Here is a 15,389-nt window from a genome sequence, read left to right as displayed (position 1 = left end):
ATCCTCTTTGTTGTAAATAAGGAAAGTTTTGGGGGAAAATGTGAGATGATTTTTTAAAACTGTTAAATATATAGAGATATAAAAGTAGTCATACAAATATGATAATATAAGCAAAAGTTATTATGGAAAAGGAAAAGAATGAAATAAGGGTGGATGAAGAAGACCTAAAAAGGTATATTTACATTATAGAAACTAAGCATTTATTATTCAGAGCACCTTGCCCCATTTTCTTCAATTCTTACATCTGTGTATGTTCGTAAAATGCTACGATACAAGATACTCACATGAGAGAACATTTAGCCTAATTTAGAAATTAATTAATTAATTAGAATCTTTAAGATTAAGTGTGCAGCATAATGATATACTTCTGATATAATAAATGCTGTGCAGTCATTTTAGATGGACATGTTCCAAACTTTCTAATGCTGGATTTATTTTGATAGGGTCTGAAAGTAGGGGAGGAAGTATGACTTTAGCTTAGCGCGAATTTTCTTCAGCGGGGCCCCAAGTTAGTCTGTTGACTGTCAACCTCAACCCGGCAACTCATTGTGAGTCTAAGAGCCAAACAAAGCTAAAATACAATATATTGCAGAGCCGAGAGTCTGTGTGTTAGCCGGGAGTCGGCTGCTGTATTTCTCTGTCGGAGCTAATATTAAGTTCTGTGTTGTCGTTAGCTGCTAGCTAATGCTGTAATGTTGAAGTTAGATATTGCAGCGAATTAGTGGCCTAAACTTTAAGTTAGCAGATGTATTAAAACAGCTGTCAACAGCCATTATCTTTGGTGTGGCTTCCAGGCAAGAAATGGCGGGTGGCGGAGATCTCATGGACGGTGATCTGGAAGATGGCGAGATCTCGGGGTCCAGCTCGGAATCAGAGATGGGAACCGCAGCAGCACAAGCTCGACCCCAGGTTCCTCCAGCTTTCAGCGGCCAATCCTTCCAGAACAGAGCCGCTGCACAGCCCTCTGCAGCCGCCTACCGCAGCATGACGGCGGATTCCAGCGACAGCGACGCGGCCTCGTCGGACGAGGAGGCTGCTGTTTGGCGCCGGAAGCGCCAGAAAGTGTCCAACGCTCCACAGCCGCCTGCCTGCATTGCCCGGCCAGGTCCGACCCGCATGCTCGACCCCGGGGCGATGGCAGGCCGCAAGGTGAACAATATCTGGGGCTCTGTGGTACAGGAGCAGTGCCAGGATGCCATAACTACGGAGCTTGGCATATTTGGCATGGAGGGTGACGTTAACATGTCCAACAGAAATGTGGAGACTTATAACTACGTCCTGGCCCGTAAGATAATGGAGAAGGAGAGGGAGCTTGAGAAGCTGTCGAAGGATGATGGAGAAGTGAGCATGCTGGACGCCCAGCTGGAGGAGTACATGAAGGGCCAGGGGTCAGAGGAGAGGGCAGGAGGTGATGCAAAGAGGAAGAGGTCAGCTAAAGAGAGACTGGGCCCCCGAGCTGAGATGGACATTAAGGGCCGGTATGAGATCACAGAGGACGACCCTGATGACAAGGTGGCGGATGAGATAGCACACAGACTGCAAGAGCCTAAAGTAGACCTGATAGAGCGCGTTGTTAATGTCATTGGAAAGAAAAAAGCCATAGAACTGCTGGGAGAGACCTCCACGCTGGAGGAAAGCGGCGGTGTGTACACCATGGATGGCAGCAGGCGACGGACACCCGGTGGAGTGTATCTCAACCTGCTGAAGAATACACCCAGCATCACCAAGGCCCAGATCAGGAAGATTTTCTTCGACGAACAGCAGAAGGACTGCAAGAACAAGAAGGCCGCCCAGAAGAGGAGGCGGCACGTTGTGGCCAAGAAGATGAAGCAGGCCATTGGCACACTGAACCTGCAGGAGCACGACGATGTTTCCAGGGAGACCTTTGCTAGTGACACTAACGAGGCCTTGGAGTCACTCGAGGAGGCTGCAGAAGAGTTAGAAGAGGGCCAGGAGGAAACTGCTGTTGGTATAGAGGAGACACCGGTAGTCTACAACTCTGCAGACCTGGAGGTCTTCTGAGGACTGCCTGCTGTCTGAATAAGGACTTGTTGGACTATAATAGAAATAAAACATTGAAAGCACTGTTTAAGTAATGTCTCTAATGAATACAGAATCACACCTGAGTGTCCTTTTTTCGTTGTTTTGTTTTTTTTACCCTAGCGATAAAAGAAGAGCTTGTGTTAACAAAAATATTGTTTTTGTTTAAGACAGCATGGGTTTGTAGATTTTAGCACATGTAAACACAGTAAGATGTACTGAAAGTTAGTTTCTGTTGTGATACAAATGGTGTTTGCCTTGAAATCAAATGCTGATCGAATAAAAACCTTGTTTGCAAAAGTTGTTGCTGCATATTGAGGTAACAGTGAAGCACTCTTGATTTTCACTTTCTTTGTTATATATTTTGTTATGAGATAATTCGGGCTTGATCTGTTTAATCAATTTGTGTAACTGTGTCTGGAATATCAATAAAGGTGGCTCAGGTAAAAATATATATAAAAATTAATAAAATGTAAATAAAAAGTGGTTGTCACACCGGGTTTTTCAATGTTCCCCATTATGAGAAAAATAATGTTCAAGGCTAATTTAGGCCATGGTGACACAGATGCAGTTTCTGATATCCTGTCCAGTAGATCTGGATTGTTGGGCTGAGTATAAAGCATCAGGTGCCAAAAAGGTACCAGCAGAAAACATTGGACAACCATACAATGCACAAGTATGTCCACTAGATGGCAGGCAAACACTTTCCCACAAGAACTGTGACAGCCTCACTGTGTTTACTACAAGATAGACTTGATCCCATAGACGTAAATAAAAGGATACACTACAAAAAGTAGTTGAATAATATATTAGAGAAAAAAACTACTGTATACCAGAAGAAGCATGTGATGCAATGTACGATATAAAGTACAAACTTAATATTCAAATGTGTATTGTAATATCAAAAGTAGACTGTCCAAGGACTTCAATCAAGTAAGAAAGACAAATCATGACCTTCCATCAGAAATAGCAATTGAAAAAGACTGGATTGGCACACTTGAATAAAATGTCTATAGATAGCAGCACATGTACTTAATGACATGAGAAATATTTCACCTGAGGGAGAATACTTCATTTTAACTGATCTTTAAATAGAAAGCAGCATAATATATCATTGTTGGCAGCAGATAGTGTACTGGTGATGAGAAGATAACAGACATCATGTCCTGGTTTCTTTGCATAATCCACAGACCAAACAAAGAGTCTCTTTGAAGACTGGGACATGGATTCTGGAAAAAAAAGTTGCAAATGATCTTTTTACATTTAATTTTTCAAAGCCGTGCGCACCACAAATAAAATTACATCCAATTTCATTGTATTGAGTTGAAGGCCTCACAATCTGGGTAAATGAAACCAAAACTTATGTCTAGAGAGATACAACTTGAAGTATATTTTTTGTAATTTGGGTGAACCAATCTTTAAATACTGGACAGAAAAGATTTTAGAGTCAAATTGATGTCTGAGTCATAAAGTGCCCAAACTAACTGAAGTTTCTCATTTCTTACAGTGTTATACAGTCTGTGACTATAACCCAAACACACACCTACACTGATCATTTCCTGTTGGAGTTTGGTTTGTGTTACAACCCCAGTCACACTAACCAGTCAAAACTCCAGCAGTCGTGTCTTGTTCAAGAATTATGCCTTCCTAGAGGACAGGCTGAGAATGGCAGATCATCACAGTCTGCTTCTTGTCTCCATCTTTTTAAATTCTGTTTTTTCCAGACACAACATGAGGATGGCAGCAAAGGCCTGATTATGGTGGTGTCCTTTCATACGGCAGAGACACAAATATGGTCTGAATGTTTTTTCTTTGAGGGAATTCTGAAACATGGGACTAGTGTTCCGTGTTCATCTAGAAAGGTGTATTTTCTCTGAAATATTCATGAATGTCACTTCCATCACAGTACTGAAGCTGCGTAGAAACTCAAAAACATGGTAACATTATTTCATTATTGAGACTGGTTGCTATTTCCTAATATTTTCTTTTTTCCTTGAAAGAAGTATGTATTTTGGTACTAATTATAGTTAAAAAAAACAGACTATAAATTTTTATTTTAGCAGGTTTAGTAAGTTGAGCTAAAAAGCAGTAGATATCCAGAGGCAGTTTTCTAGAAATAACCATTCCATTTAAACCTAAAAGTATTCATTTGTCATTATTTTATCATTAGAAACTTTATTCTTCATACATATTGAGTTGTATGATTGCCTGTAGACAAATTGCAGATTTTTGCATTTTCAGCTGACCTGCAGTGCACTGACTAAAAGGTCACACTAGCTTAGCAATTCATTGAGATCAGTTATCGTCGGTATACCAGCTGCCATCTGTCTCTATTTTACCTGTTATTAGTGCCAAATTACATGGTTCTTCAAGGTAATTTCCTAGAAAATTATTAAGAATTTATGGAATAAAATAAAACATTACTAAATTTCAACAACACGGACATTATCATATTTTAAATTTGTTACTGCTAATTTACTTGTTAGCAAACAACTGCTTATTTACACATCCAGCATATATGGAGCAACATTAGCATTTATACAGAGGTATCTTTTTGGCATCTTGATAAATGTTAATCCAATACTCACTCTCTTTTTAGCTCTGTTTTGGTCTCAACCAACTCTTGAGAGAACAATCTGAAACTTTAGCTGAAACTTTGGTGAATTTCTTCACCAGCTAGTTGTTAATTTTTTCATTTTTTTGCTCTGGGCAGCTAGCATAAAATTAGTTTGAAAATTAGCTTTTTTTGCCTGCTGTTTCTAAAAACAAGGTTAATATGAAAATATTGATTAGTGCAGGTTTAATGTTCCAAGTAGAACATACAGTCAACCATCCAATATTTGCTTTACAAATCGGAGTTTTTACTTGAGCTAAATAGACCCTGGTAAACAAATGCCTCCCGCTAAAGCAGCTGCATGTAAATCAAAGTTAAAGTATACAGTCGCCCCACACAGCTCCGGGGGAGAGTGAAAGCCTTTAATGGTGGCAGTGGATTTGTCGGCTGAAGCGCCTTGGAAATGATCATTATCTCTGCTCATGGCTGCCACATGAAAGGCCCAGCGTTCTGGCAGAAACACGTTTGATAATCCCACCACTTATGGCTGTTTTCATATTTGCTGGTGGATACATATCTTCTCTGATAAGCTGTCACTGTGCACATCGTGATTCCATGCAGCAATTAGGCAAACTGATTAAGGTGCGGAGATCAGTTTCCTGCCATTGAGTTTTACTGTCGCTTCAGCCACTCCTGTGCAAGGTTCGTTGCATTTGTTACCATTCAAGAAAAAGGGAGGCCACTGTTCATATGACGGCAAACAGACTTGTATTGTTTGCTTTGACATTAATGGTAAAGGTGATAAAAGTAGGATTATCAAAGAAATGTGTGAGTTGCAGGAGGTGACTGATGTTCTGCCTTGTCTTATTCATGTGGAATTGTTACATGCAGTCTCTGGTCTCAGGACCTCTGTATCTGTCACCTGGCAACGAACTTGTTGCCTGGATACAACACGCTGTTTCTTATTTCCATTGGATCAAACAGGACCAGGGTTGAAAGACTTGTATCTTTGGACGGGGGGTGGGGGGGAGTGAGTGCTGCATGATGTCAGCATTCGAAGAGGTTGTCAACAAACATCGCCACTGCAAATAAAATAACTATGTGCTCTTTTTGAGCAGAAGATTAGCATTATTTTGACAGACACCACATCTCTTTGAGCATCTGCCTATTTGAGATCTGTCCATGATCATCAGGCTGTGTCATGGCTGAACGGCTCATCAGAGGGAGCTGTTCAAAGACTTTTTTTTTCTCCCTCTAATGATCACACAAGCAGGAGTAAAATGCAATCTAAGTTTATCGGTGCACCCCTGCTGACCCATCAGAGCTAATCTTGGAGATGTTGACAGAGAGGCAAGAACGCCACCACAATTAGACGATGGATCCGAGCCCAGGCAGGGAGAGGTTGCCATTTTCAATGTGTCTTCCTCTCCCAGTCACATGTGTTCCCTGAGCTAGTGCAAGTGGCCAGAAGAACAGCAGTAAAGGTGAGTTAGATAACATCATCTGAGGACTACTGAAAACAGGCGGTGACTCATCACTTTCACGGAAACAAAGGTGACCCAATTGGGAGGAGAAAAGAGACGATGGATTACATTCATAAAGTGTTTCAGCTCTGGGAATAACTGTGTCACTGTAGTCCAGAGACACCCTCCTGTTCCTCTCTTTGTTATCAAGGAACATTTTGCTCATGGCTGATGCATAATTCAACTCCTCATCATAGTTTTCCATCAGTAACAATGTTGGCTCAACTGCCCATCAACCAAAAGAGAGAGCTATACCTAAAACACTTACTTCACCATGGTTGAGGAAAAACTGATCAGTGTCGTCATTTATTTCACCGAAGTTTGGCTTTGGAGGAAACCTGCGGGCTTTTGGCATTGATGGCACATGGTCATCAACCTTTTCTTTACTATAGATGGTTGAGAAGGAAGATTCAAGGACTGTGTTTTTCAGTTCGACTCTCCAACTGCTGGATGGGAAAATCAATAACAAACACTGAACCACTGGTGAGGTAGACCTTAGTTGGTATATTCTTTTATTTCTTGAGGCAATTTTAATGATTTCTGATTGAAGGAATTTGACTCACAAACTATAAATAACAGGATGTTACATTTAGAATCCAAAAAGCCCAGAGATCTGTTTTGGGATTTTAGTAAACTGCATGTTTACTATATGGCCAGTCAGTGCTGATCTTACACTTGAGTTATGAGTTGTAACTTCCTGTAACAGGAGGTGACCACCAAAATTTTATCTGGACAAAAAGGCTGGGTTTGTGAGTCTCACTTCATTAGAATCGGAGACTGATGTAGATCTATTTTTCCATAAAGATTTTGTCCAGTGCCACTTTAACATAACCTGACATGCCAGATGTTTTTTTATGCAGAACCATTTGAGAAGTCATCCTTGGAAGTTTTTTGGAAAAGGGCAGGCACTGTCAAAAAATACTTGGCAGGTGATTTGATGATCCATCTGTCTATCACTGTCTTACCTTGCGAGGCAGCTGGATTTACAAGATCATGAGATATCACGAGAATCCTCATAGGACACTGATTGATCCAAAACACTGGTGGTACGGACACAAGCGCATAACTTGAAGCCTGACAAGATGGATTCCTTCCTGATCTTGTGATGTTGTGATCTTGCGAATCCAGCTTCCTCACAAAGTCAACTTTAACATACCTCTTAAAGCAAGGTTGTGTAATATTTGCTGAACAGAGGCCACTGTGGCCACAAGTGACAAATAAGGGATAATAGAACACAGTGGCACACGTAGAGAAGAGTCAAGTCAGTGAATTGCACCAGTAACATCCAGTATACAACAAAAAATTCTAAAATTTTCTAACATTAGCTACCACAAGCTTCAGCGTATCAGACCAATAACATAACCCTTGAATGTACTGAATAAAACAGGATGTATTATTGCCTCTACACTTTTCACTTGTAAGTGGAAGAATGTGTTATTTCTTCTTTTACAAGTTACATAATCTCACTTTAAGACATGTGTTATGTTATAGGTGTCCATTAAAGGAACTTCTGTGTAACAAACAAAACTAAAAGTGTATTGCCATGCTAGGTCCAATGAGTCTATTTTACAAGAGGGTGATGAAACTGAAAGAATGAAAAATGGAGAGTCAATGTTGTTATTCTTACCCCTACTCACTTACCACCACAGTAATTTGAGGCTAACAGGAATTTGATCATTAGTTCAAGAGCTGCTCTACCAGGGAGGATTCATAATCTGATGACAACCAAATTGGGAAAATCCATCCAATAGTTGTTGAGATATTTCAATCTGTACCAAAATGTTGGACTTACAGACCAATAGACAAGCTGAATGACTGCTAACCATAGAGCCATGTGTGTCTAAAACCTGAAATAAAAAATAATTTGCTTTGTGTTATTGTGGGTGTTGTTGATCCTTGTACATGCGAGACAAAAGAAAAGCTCTTTAAAAAAAAAAAAAATCCTGCTTTGCATTGTAGTGATGCAGCAGCCCAAATGATGTGACAATCTAGTCAAACGAAGCATGAAATTGATCATAGCCTGACATGAAATTCAAACAATCAGTTCAAATAAAGTGCCATCCTTTCAAATCAAGCATGAAATTAATCATACTGACCAGAAATGAAATAAGAGGAATATGGAAATAATGTAAAATACATGACTTCCCTTTTGGCAAAAACAGCATTTATCTCACAAGGCTGCCTATTAGTCCACCTCTTTTCTTATTCAGACATTATGTTCTCCTCAACTCTATGAAGCACTTTAGTGACTTTCAGCCATTGACTATACAGTCAATGCTTTCACCTCATTGTTTTGGTTGGTTTGGTCTGTAACTGTTTTGGTTCACTTTCATTGCTTTCATTAACCTTGTGTCTGGCTGCACTGCACCCTAGTGGCAAAAAAAAAAAAATAGATCAATTCATACATGTTTAATAAGAATATATTACTCTTACATGATCCCTCTAATGTATGTCAGATACCACTGACCCTCATTATTGCTTTCTTTTCTGGTGAAGGTAATTCCACAGTTTTAAGTTGTCCTGCAAAAAAGGCAAAATGCCTGAAATCTACATATAAAGATGACAAATCAAGTGTTTGCTATGTTTTTTAGACGTATTTTATTATAATGAACTGAGAGACAGCTGGTGATGTTGGTGGTTGCTTAGGTACAGGAGTCAGTCTTCATCTCCCTTTTTTTGTCTTTGCAGCCCATTTCCTGCAGCTTGTTTCTACTACGTCAGAGTAATCTTCCTCCAACTACACTTCTTAGCTTACTGGTAAGCTTTATGTGATGTACCGCACAGCAAACACATTGACATTAAGATAAGAGCTGAAGCTGGCCATGGAGGAGGGGAATTAGTTTTATTGATATTGATTAAGTAGGGCAGGGTGAGTGAGTCTTAGTGTAAGTGTAAGTAGGAGCCAATAAAGAAAATTCAAATTTAAAATGCAATTTTCAGGTGTAGCAGTGGTTTCAACCTAAGAATTTCAAGTTAAATTGTGAGTGGGTACAAACCCCTTTTCTCCAAATGTACCTCCAATATCACTGGTTTCCTTACAGCCCTTGATGAACTATAACTGGCATCATTTGAAGCCTTCCCTTTTCAGTGATGTTCCTCATGGCTTGATGTGGGTGGCCTTTTTATAGTCACGGTTAAGCAGCCAACTGTGCCAGCACTATTTATGACTATTTTCTCACAAAGCTTCAAGAGTGTATGACGTAACTCCAATCAAAAGCTCCCCCAGACACACAGTGGGTGAACACTTTTGCAATGACGTGGGACGACCTTAATTAGAATTACATAGAAAGGGATCTCTTAAAATATGTCAAACCAGATGTGCGTGGGTAGTTTTTGGTATGTGTAGCTCAGTAGGTAGAACAAGGCATTTACAAAGGTTAAGGGTTTGATTCCCACTGGTGACAAGTACTAGCTATTCTTTAGACCTCCTAAAAGAACACAGTGCCACAGGGGTCTCATTCAGATTGCTCCATACTAAGAAAATATCAGATGAAAATATAAACTGTTTACATTAATGTCACTTTCAATTATTACATAAAATCTTATAAATGACAAAAAACACACAAAATCTAAGGATTAGACCACTTTGATGCAGGCTGAAATATCTCAACTATTGGATGGATTGCCATAAAATCTGGTATAATGGAATATAAAGCGTATAGAACTTTGGTGATCATCTGATGTTTCATCTAGCACCACTAACAGGTCACAGTTTTCACTTATCCAGTGAAATTGCCAGATGAGGTATCCTAATAACTTTAGTGATCCCCTGACTTTCAGCTAGTGCTACAAAAAGTTTGACATTTGTGGTTTTGAGTGAAGTGTCTCAACAACTATTGGACTGGATTGCCATGAAATTTTGTACAGATATTCATGCCCCCCTCATGATTAACTGTAATAAATCTGATGACTCCTTAACTTTCATCTAGCACCAGCTGCCAGGCTCAGCTATATCTCGTGTTTACTGCGAATTAGCAAATGTTAGCATGCTCACACACTAAACTTTGATGGTGAACATGGTAAACATTATGCCTACTAAACATCAGCACATCAATAGTGTTAGCATTGTCACTGTAAGCATTCTAGCAGGCTGTAGTTAGCATTTAGCTCAGAACACTGCTACAGCTGCTAGCATGAGTGTAAACTCTGAGTCCGGTATGAATAATTGATGAATAATTAATAATTTTCAGTTTTCAGGAGGTAGTTTGGTAGTGATTTGCTCAGATTTGCTCAGTGTTTATCAGGTGACAGGCATCCCTCTTGTAGCTGCTTTCTCTTTGACTTCTCCTCATCAGGCCTCTCTCTCTGTTTTATGAGGGCTTTAAACTTGGTGACCCAGCTCGGCTCAGCTCTGACCTTGGCTGCCACCTCAACAGGCTGGCAGCTGTTTTTGTTCAGCAGTAGGTATACGGGCCAAACACAGTCGCACTCGTCGCTGTCAGTCTGCACAGCAGCCAGGTGTGAAGTCTAATCAGTCTGCTCAGGAGTTTGGGGAGGCAGTGAGAAGCTGCACCTTTCAGCATGTGTCTTTTTAGGGTTAATAAACTGTATAATAAAAACATAGATTATTAAATTATTTTTCTTTTTACCTGAAGAACATGCAGAGAAAGATGACTTTTTTCAGCCTTGAGTAGTACAGTCTTTCTCTAATGTGCCATACAGCCTCAATAACCTCCATCAAGGAAGGAAACCTCTTTGTAGTTGGAGGGGTGAAACCAGGGCAAAAGAAGTCCACAAAAAACCTTAATTGCTGTGAACGCACGGTAATAATTGAAAGTGATTCTGATGAGCATATCAACATATTTATTAACTTTTCTCTTCCCACATCTGAGTTTTGGCTGCTGGACAGCAAGAGGGAATTGCACCTCTTCTATAACTTGCATATTACATTTATTTTGCACATATTTTAAAAATGTATGGGTATATACTGTATATACAGTGTACTATTTATATGTACATATGTAACTGTATATTCCTTGTTTATATGATATAGTTTTTCCTTTTTAATTTCTTCTTAAGTGCAACTTTTATATAGCTGTGTTCTATTTTATTGCCAAATTGATTGTTTTATTCTATTCTAATTTAACATTTTATCACACATTGTAAACATTTGTAACGTGGAGAGGCTACACCTCAGTGTCATTGTGCAATCCTGCATTGTATAAAGACAATTAAAATGAACCTTGAACATGAATCAAACTGTACCTGTAAACGGTTTAGGGAGACAAAAACAGGATTTAGTAGAGACCCCTCTCTTGGTGGTGCCCTCAAGCTGGGTCATTTTTATTTCCCAGAAGAATCCATTTGTGAAACCCACTGATGTGGTACTCACAACATCATGAAAGGAACTCAAGATCAGAAAGTTGTGATATAGCTGATGTTTTTGAAAATGCTGGACTTGGTGGAAGTTAAACCAAATTTTTTGAATCAATTACTTTTCTTATCCACCTTTTCCTTGTTCCCAGCATGACACTAAAGTTCAGAAAACAAAAACATTAACCATTTTTAAAAGCATAACAAGGCACTGTCCATTTTTATTGCCAATCACATAGCAAAAGTGTTCTCATGACTAACACAACTGCATGCTAGATACTTGAATTCCCATGTCAGTAATACAGCAAAATTCAACAAAAGCTTCAGAGTAGAATTTTATAATGTTCATCTTATGGCACGGCACCCATAGGATGACATTGTTATAATTGTGTTGTTTTTTAAACTATAAGGTAAAATAAATTCTACAGAGCAACTGAAATACAGAATTCCTGAGACAGAAATTGAGTTTTAAAGTTAAAGTTAAGTTAGTGCACAGAAAACTGGAAGTCCTTGTACACTGTAAAGCTGTCCAACACAATAGCCCAAAAATAAATACTACCAGTGTGAATCTTACAATTTAATAAATTTGATGTGGACACAGTCTCAGATTTTCTTGAGATTGTCAGAGAGGTGTTGGTTCTATTTTCTAAATTTTTACTTTGGATTGGATGTGTTTCTAATATTTTGTCCACCCCAAATTACATACAAAGGTGTGATTTCCAGGCAGCCATTCTGTAGCAGGTTGGTTGTATCGGGTAAGTTGCTTTTTCTCTATGCTCTTGTAATGTGTGTGTAGAGTTGGCGGAGAGTGTGTGTGAATGGGTATGAATGTGTGAGTGAGCCTCTCACAGTTATCTAAAGACCTCTCAACGTGATCAGTGCCATAACACACAATGATGGATGAGCACACCAATATAGACTCCATCACTGTTTCCCGTTTTTTTTTCTGACTGAAGGACATAGGCTAAGGGGAGTTGCATGACAGGAAAGTCTGAAGGAGATGGCAGATTGATACAAATGTTTCTCAAATGTGGAGCCAAAAAGCCAAAAGTTTCCTGGCTAAATAATATTTGAAAGGAAAATCATTGCTTATTAGGTTTTTAATGAATTTGTTTTCATTTTGACCACAGTTCTTTCCTTGCTCAAAAGCTGCTTTTCTATGTCAAGCAACTTTTTAAAGTCAGAAAAATGAATTTTTAGGGCTTTGACTAAAAAAATATAAAAAAATTCTTCTTGTCCAAGTACATCCTAACCAAAACTCCAGCCAGATGGAGACAAGATAAATGCCTGGTTACATCAGGATGTGGCACAGTGAAACAAGTGGTGCTGGAACACATTGGCCATATTCCAGTACCACCTAACTCCCTGTTCACTATATAGTGCACTATATTTGCTGTCATTTTATTTGAGCGTCCGAGTTCTGAGTGTGAAATTTATTCACTATATTGTGCCCATAAAAATTCCACAATGGAACAAAAAAAGTTGTGTCTATGACATGAGGCCTTTCTCAATCTGCATTCTTCTGACTTGTGAAACATCATCAGTCACAGCCCAACTACTGTTCCAATTCAAAGTCGGCATCTGGCCAAGTACAGTCCAAATGACTAGATGAGTTCTAGCTCTGCCCGTTTTATCGACGAGACATTTGGAGCTGACTTGTTTGCGCTTGGGATAGAGAGATGAGAACTCCAGCAACACTTGTAGTATGAAGAACAACGCTCGGCTTGTGGCCTTCATCAGGGACATCAGGGTCATTGTTTGCGCTTGGGATGGCCAAGTATCCCAGAATGCATTTTACACCAACAGCCAGCGATGGCAAATATTTTGAGCCAGGCTAAAAGCTTTTGTAATTTTCATCCTAGGACTGCAATTATGTCACTTCATTAAATTCTGGTATTTTTCCAGGTGAAAAAAGTAACCATTTAGGTTTCCAATATGTGGTCAGTTTATCCAAATAATGGCTATTTGGAAATTTGCTCCACCATTTTTTGGAGATGTGAGGACCCGCTGGCTGGGTGAGATCGACTGGTCATCGCCCGTCGTCACCCCAGGGAGAACGGTCTGATCTCTGCAGCCCTTTGGTAATTAACTTCTGGCTCTGATCTCTCTGTAGCATCGTGATATATCATATAATTCCTTCTGGAGGATACAGACTCTTGAGTTGAACTTGCCAAGTTTGAACTTCCAAGTATGCACTTGAGAAAGGCCTATGTACACTACTTGCTAACAATCCTACAATGCAATATGCTGCATTTTATAGATGCAAAAATGATAGCCTGCCACAACAGCCAGTAAAGCAAGCTTTCATGCTAACTATTAGCCTGGCCACTTGCAGGAGTAAAGGAGTAAAAGTTAACAGTTTATTCAGGAGATGTTTTATTTTAACCATTAACTTATGTTTCACTGTAGACAAATCCTGGTTCAAGTAAACAAGAGATGTCTTTTCACCTGCAAATCACCAAAAACTGTGCTGTTATCATCTAAGGTAAAAATCCACAAGTATCAAGTAATGCAGCTACAACTTTCACCACTTTGGGACTTTGGGACATTTTACATTTTGTCATTTGGCAGACGGTTTTATCCAAAGTGACTTACAAGCAAGACAAGACAATCAAGTGTTAGAGGACAGTGACTCAAAAAAGCCATGGTACAAATTCCCAAGTAATTGACCAGGTACAAAAGTGCAATGAAAAAGAGCAGTGGACAGAAGATGTTTGTGTTTTTTTTTTTTTTTTTTTAAAGATATATAATTATTAAAGTAAGAAGGACGTCTCCATTCTCTCAAAGGTCATCCCTGTCAAGATAATTTGCAGTTGGTCAATGGTGTGATTTCATGTGTCAAAGTTAACCAATGTTGTACTCTCAAAAAACATGATTTTGCTGGTGTGACTGGGCCTGTCCTCTTTGAGGATCATACCAATGTTTTTGCATGTTCAAGCCCATTCACTGGATTACTTCTTATCATTTTCCAAAGCCTACAATAGAACAGCAGTCTTTTATACCGCCTTCACACTGTCCATGTTTACCTGCTGCTTGTCTTCAAGGTTAATTTTTCGATACTTTGCAGCATCCATCTCACACATCTTAGACATTGGATCTTCCCTCCTGGACTTGAACGCACCAACCTGAGGGACTTTTCAAATCAATCTGCCTCCTCAACTGCATTACCACAGCTGTTCACTCTGAGAGATTACTTACCTGAGGTGTGTTTTAAGTCTCTGCAAGTTGATTTTCATCTAAGAATGGAAGCAGTCTGACATGTAGGAAATCAATCTGTAAACAAACTCTTAAACTTATAGGATGTTTTGAAAAATGACCAGCAGCAAGTACATCAGAGATATACTAAACTGGGTAAAAACACCAGTATGAATCTTTCAAAACAGTTCATCCAGAACTGTGATAAAAGATTCTGACAGTATCAAGATGTTACCTCCAAGTCAAGTGTGTTGAAATGATATCATCATACTGGTCTGACGTCTGCTGGTCCAGTCCACTGACATCTCTCTTTACAGGTCGCTCTAAACTACTAAATGTTTTGGCTTGGACCAAGTGACAGTGTCCTCGAATTGGATGGAGATCTCATTAATCTGCCGAGTGACTTTACCACCCCTGTCATTCCTCTCTGGCCCTCAGATAATGGGCTTCTATTATGTCAACCAGTGTGTAATCACCCAGACTCACAGACCACTTGGATTACTTTGGTCCCACCATGGGCCTGTAATGCTCTGGGCACTGCACATGTCTCACATTTGTCTCCCACGTCAGTGAGAATATAGGTTGCTGGTAATGCATGCTGTGAGACGGCACTGAAAAGAAAAGTTCTTGGTTTCCAATATGTCTGGAGTTGACTGTGACCTATAAAACAGTGGATTTAGTGGGGATACATTTGAATTTTCAGTATTTTATGTAGTTGCTAATATGTCGATAGTATAACAACTAGAATATCAGACTTTTCTTGC

General features: G+C 39.4%; 1 protein-coding gene across 2 annotated transcripts; it reads left to right on the top strand.

Moving 5' to 3' along the window:
- The first annotated feature begins 432 nt into the window (after positions 1-432).
- Positions 433-2,340, top strand: phax (phosphorylated adaptor for RNA export). 2 transcript variants are annotated; one of them, XM_044344042.1, is made up of 2 exons: positions 433-554; positions 795-2,340. In XM_044344042.1, the coding sequence occupies exon 2, from the start codon at positions 802-804 to the stop codon at positions 2,020-2,022; it is 1,221 nt and encodes a 406-aa protein (XP_044199977.1). In that variant the 5' UTR covers positions 433-554; positions 795-801; the 3' UTR covers positions 2,023-2,340. The 2 variants fall into 2 exon arrangements, with proteins under 2 accessions (XP_044199977.1, XP_044199976.1); XM_044344041.1 differs by having other exon boundaries at positions 435-548.
- The last annotated feature ends 13,049 nt before the right edge of the window (positions 2,341-15,389 follow it).

This window comes from Thunnus albacares, chromosome 23 (genome assembly GCF_914725855.1).
Source record: "Thunnus albacares chromosome 23, fThuAlb1.1, whole genome shotgun sequence".
In the NCBI taxonomy this organism is placed as follows: domain Eukaryota; kingdom Metazoa; phylum Chordata; class Actinopteri; order Scombriformes; family Scombridae; genus Thunnus; species Thunnus albacares.
This window is presented reverse-complemented; position numbering and strand designations above follow the sequence as displayed.

Bases quoted from the DNA above. Each gene is read 5' to 3' on its own strand.
- phax (XM_044344042.1), top strand. From the start codon at position 802: ATGGCGGGTGGCGGAGATCTCATGGACGGTGATCTGGAAGATGGCGAG.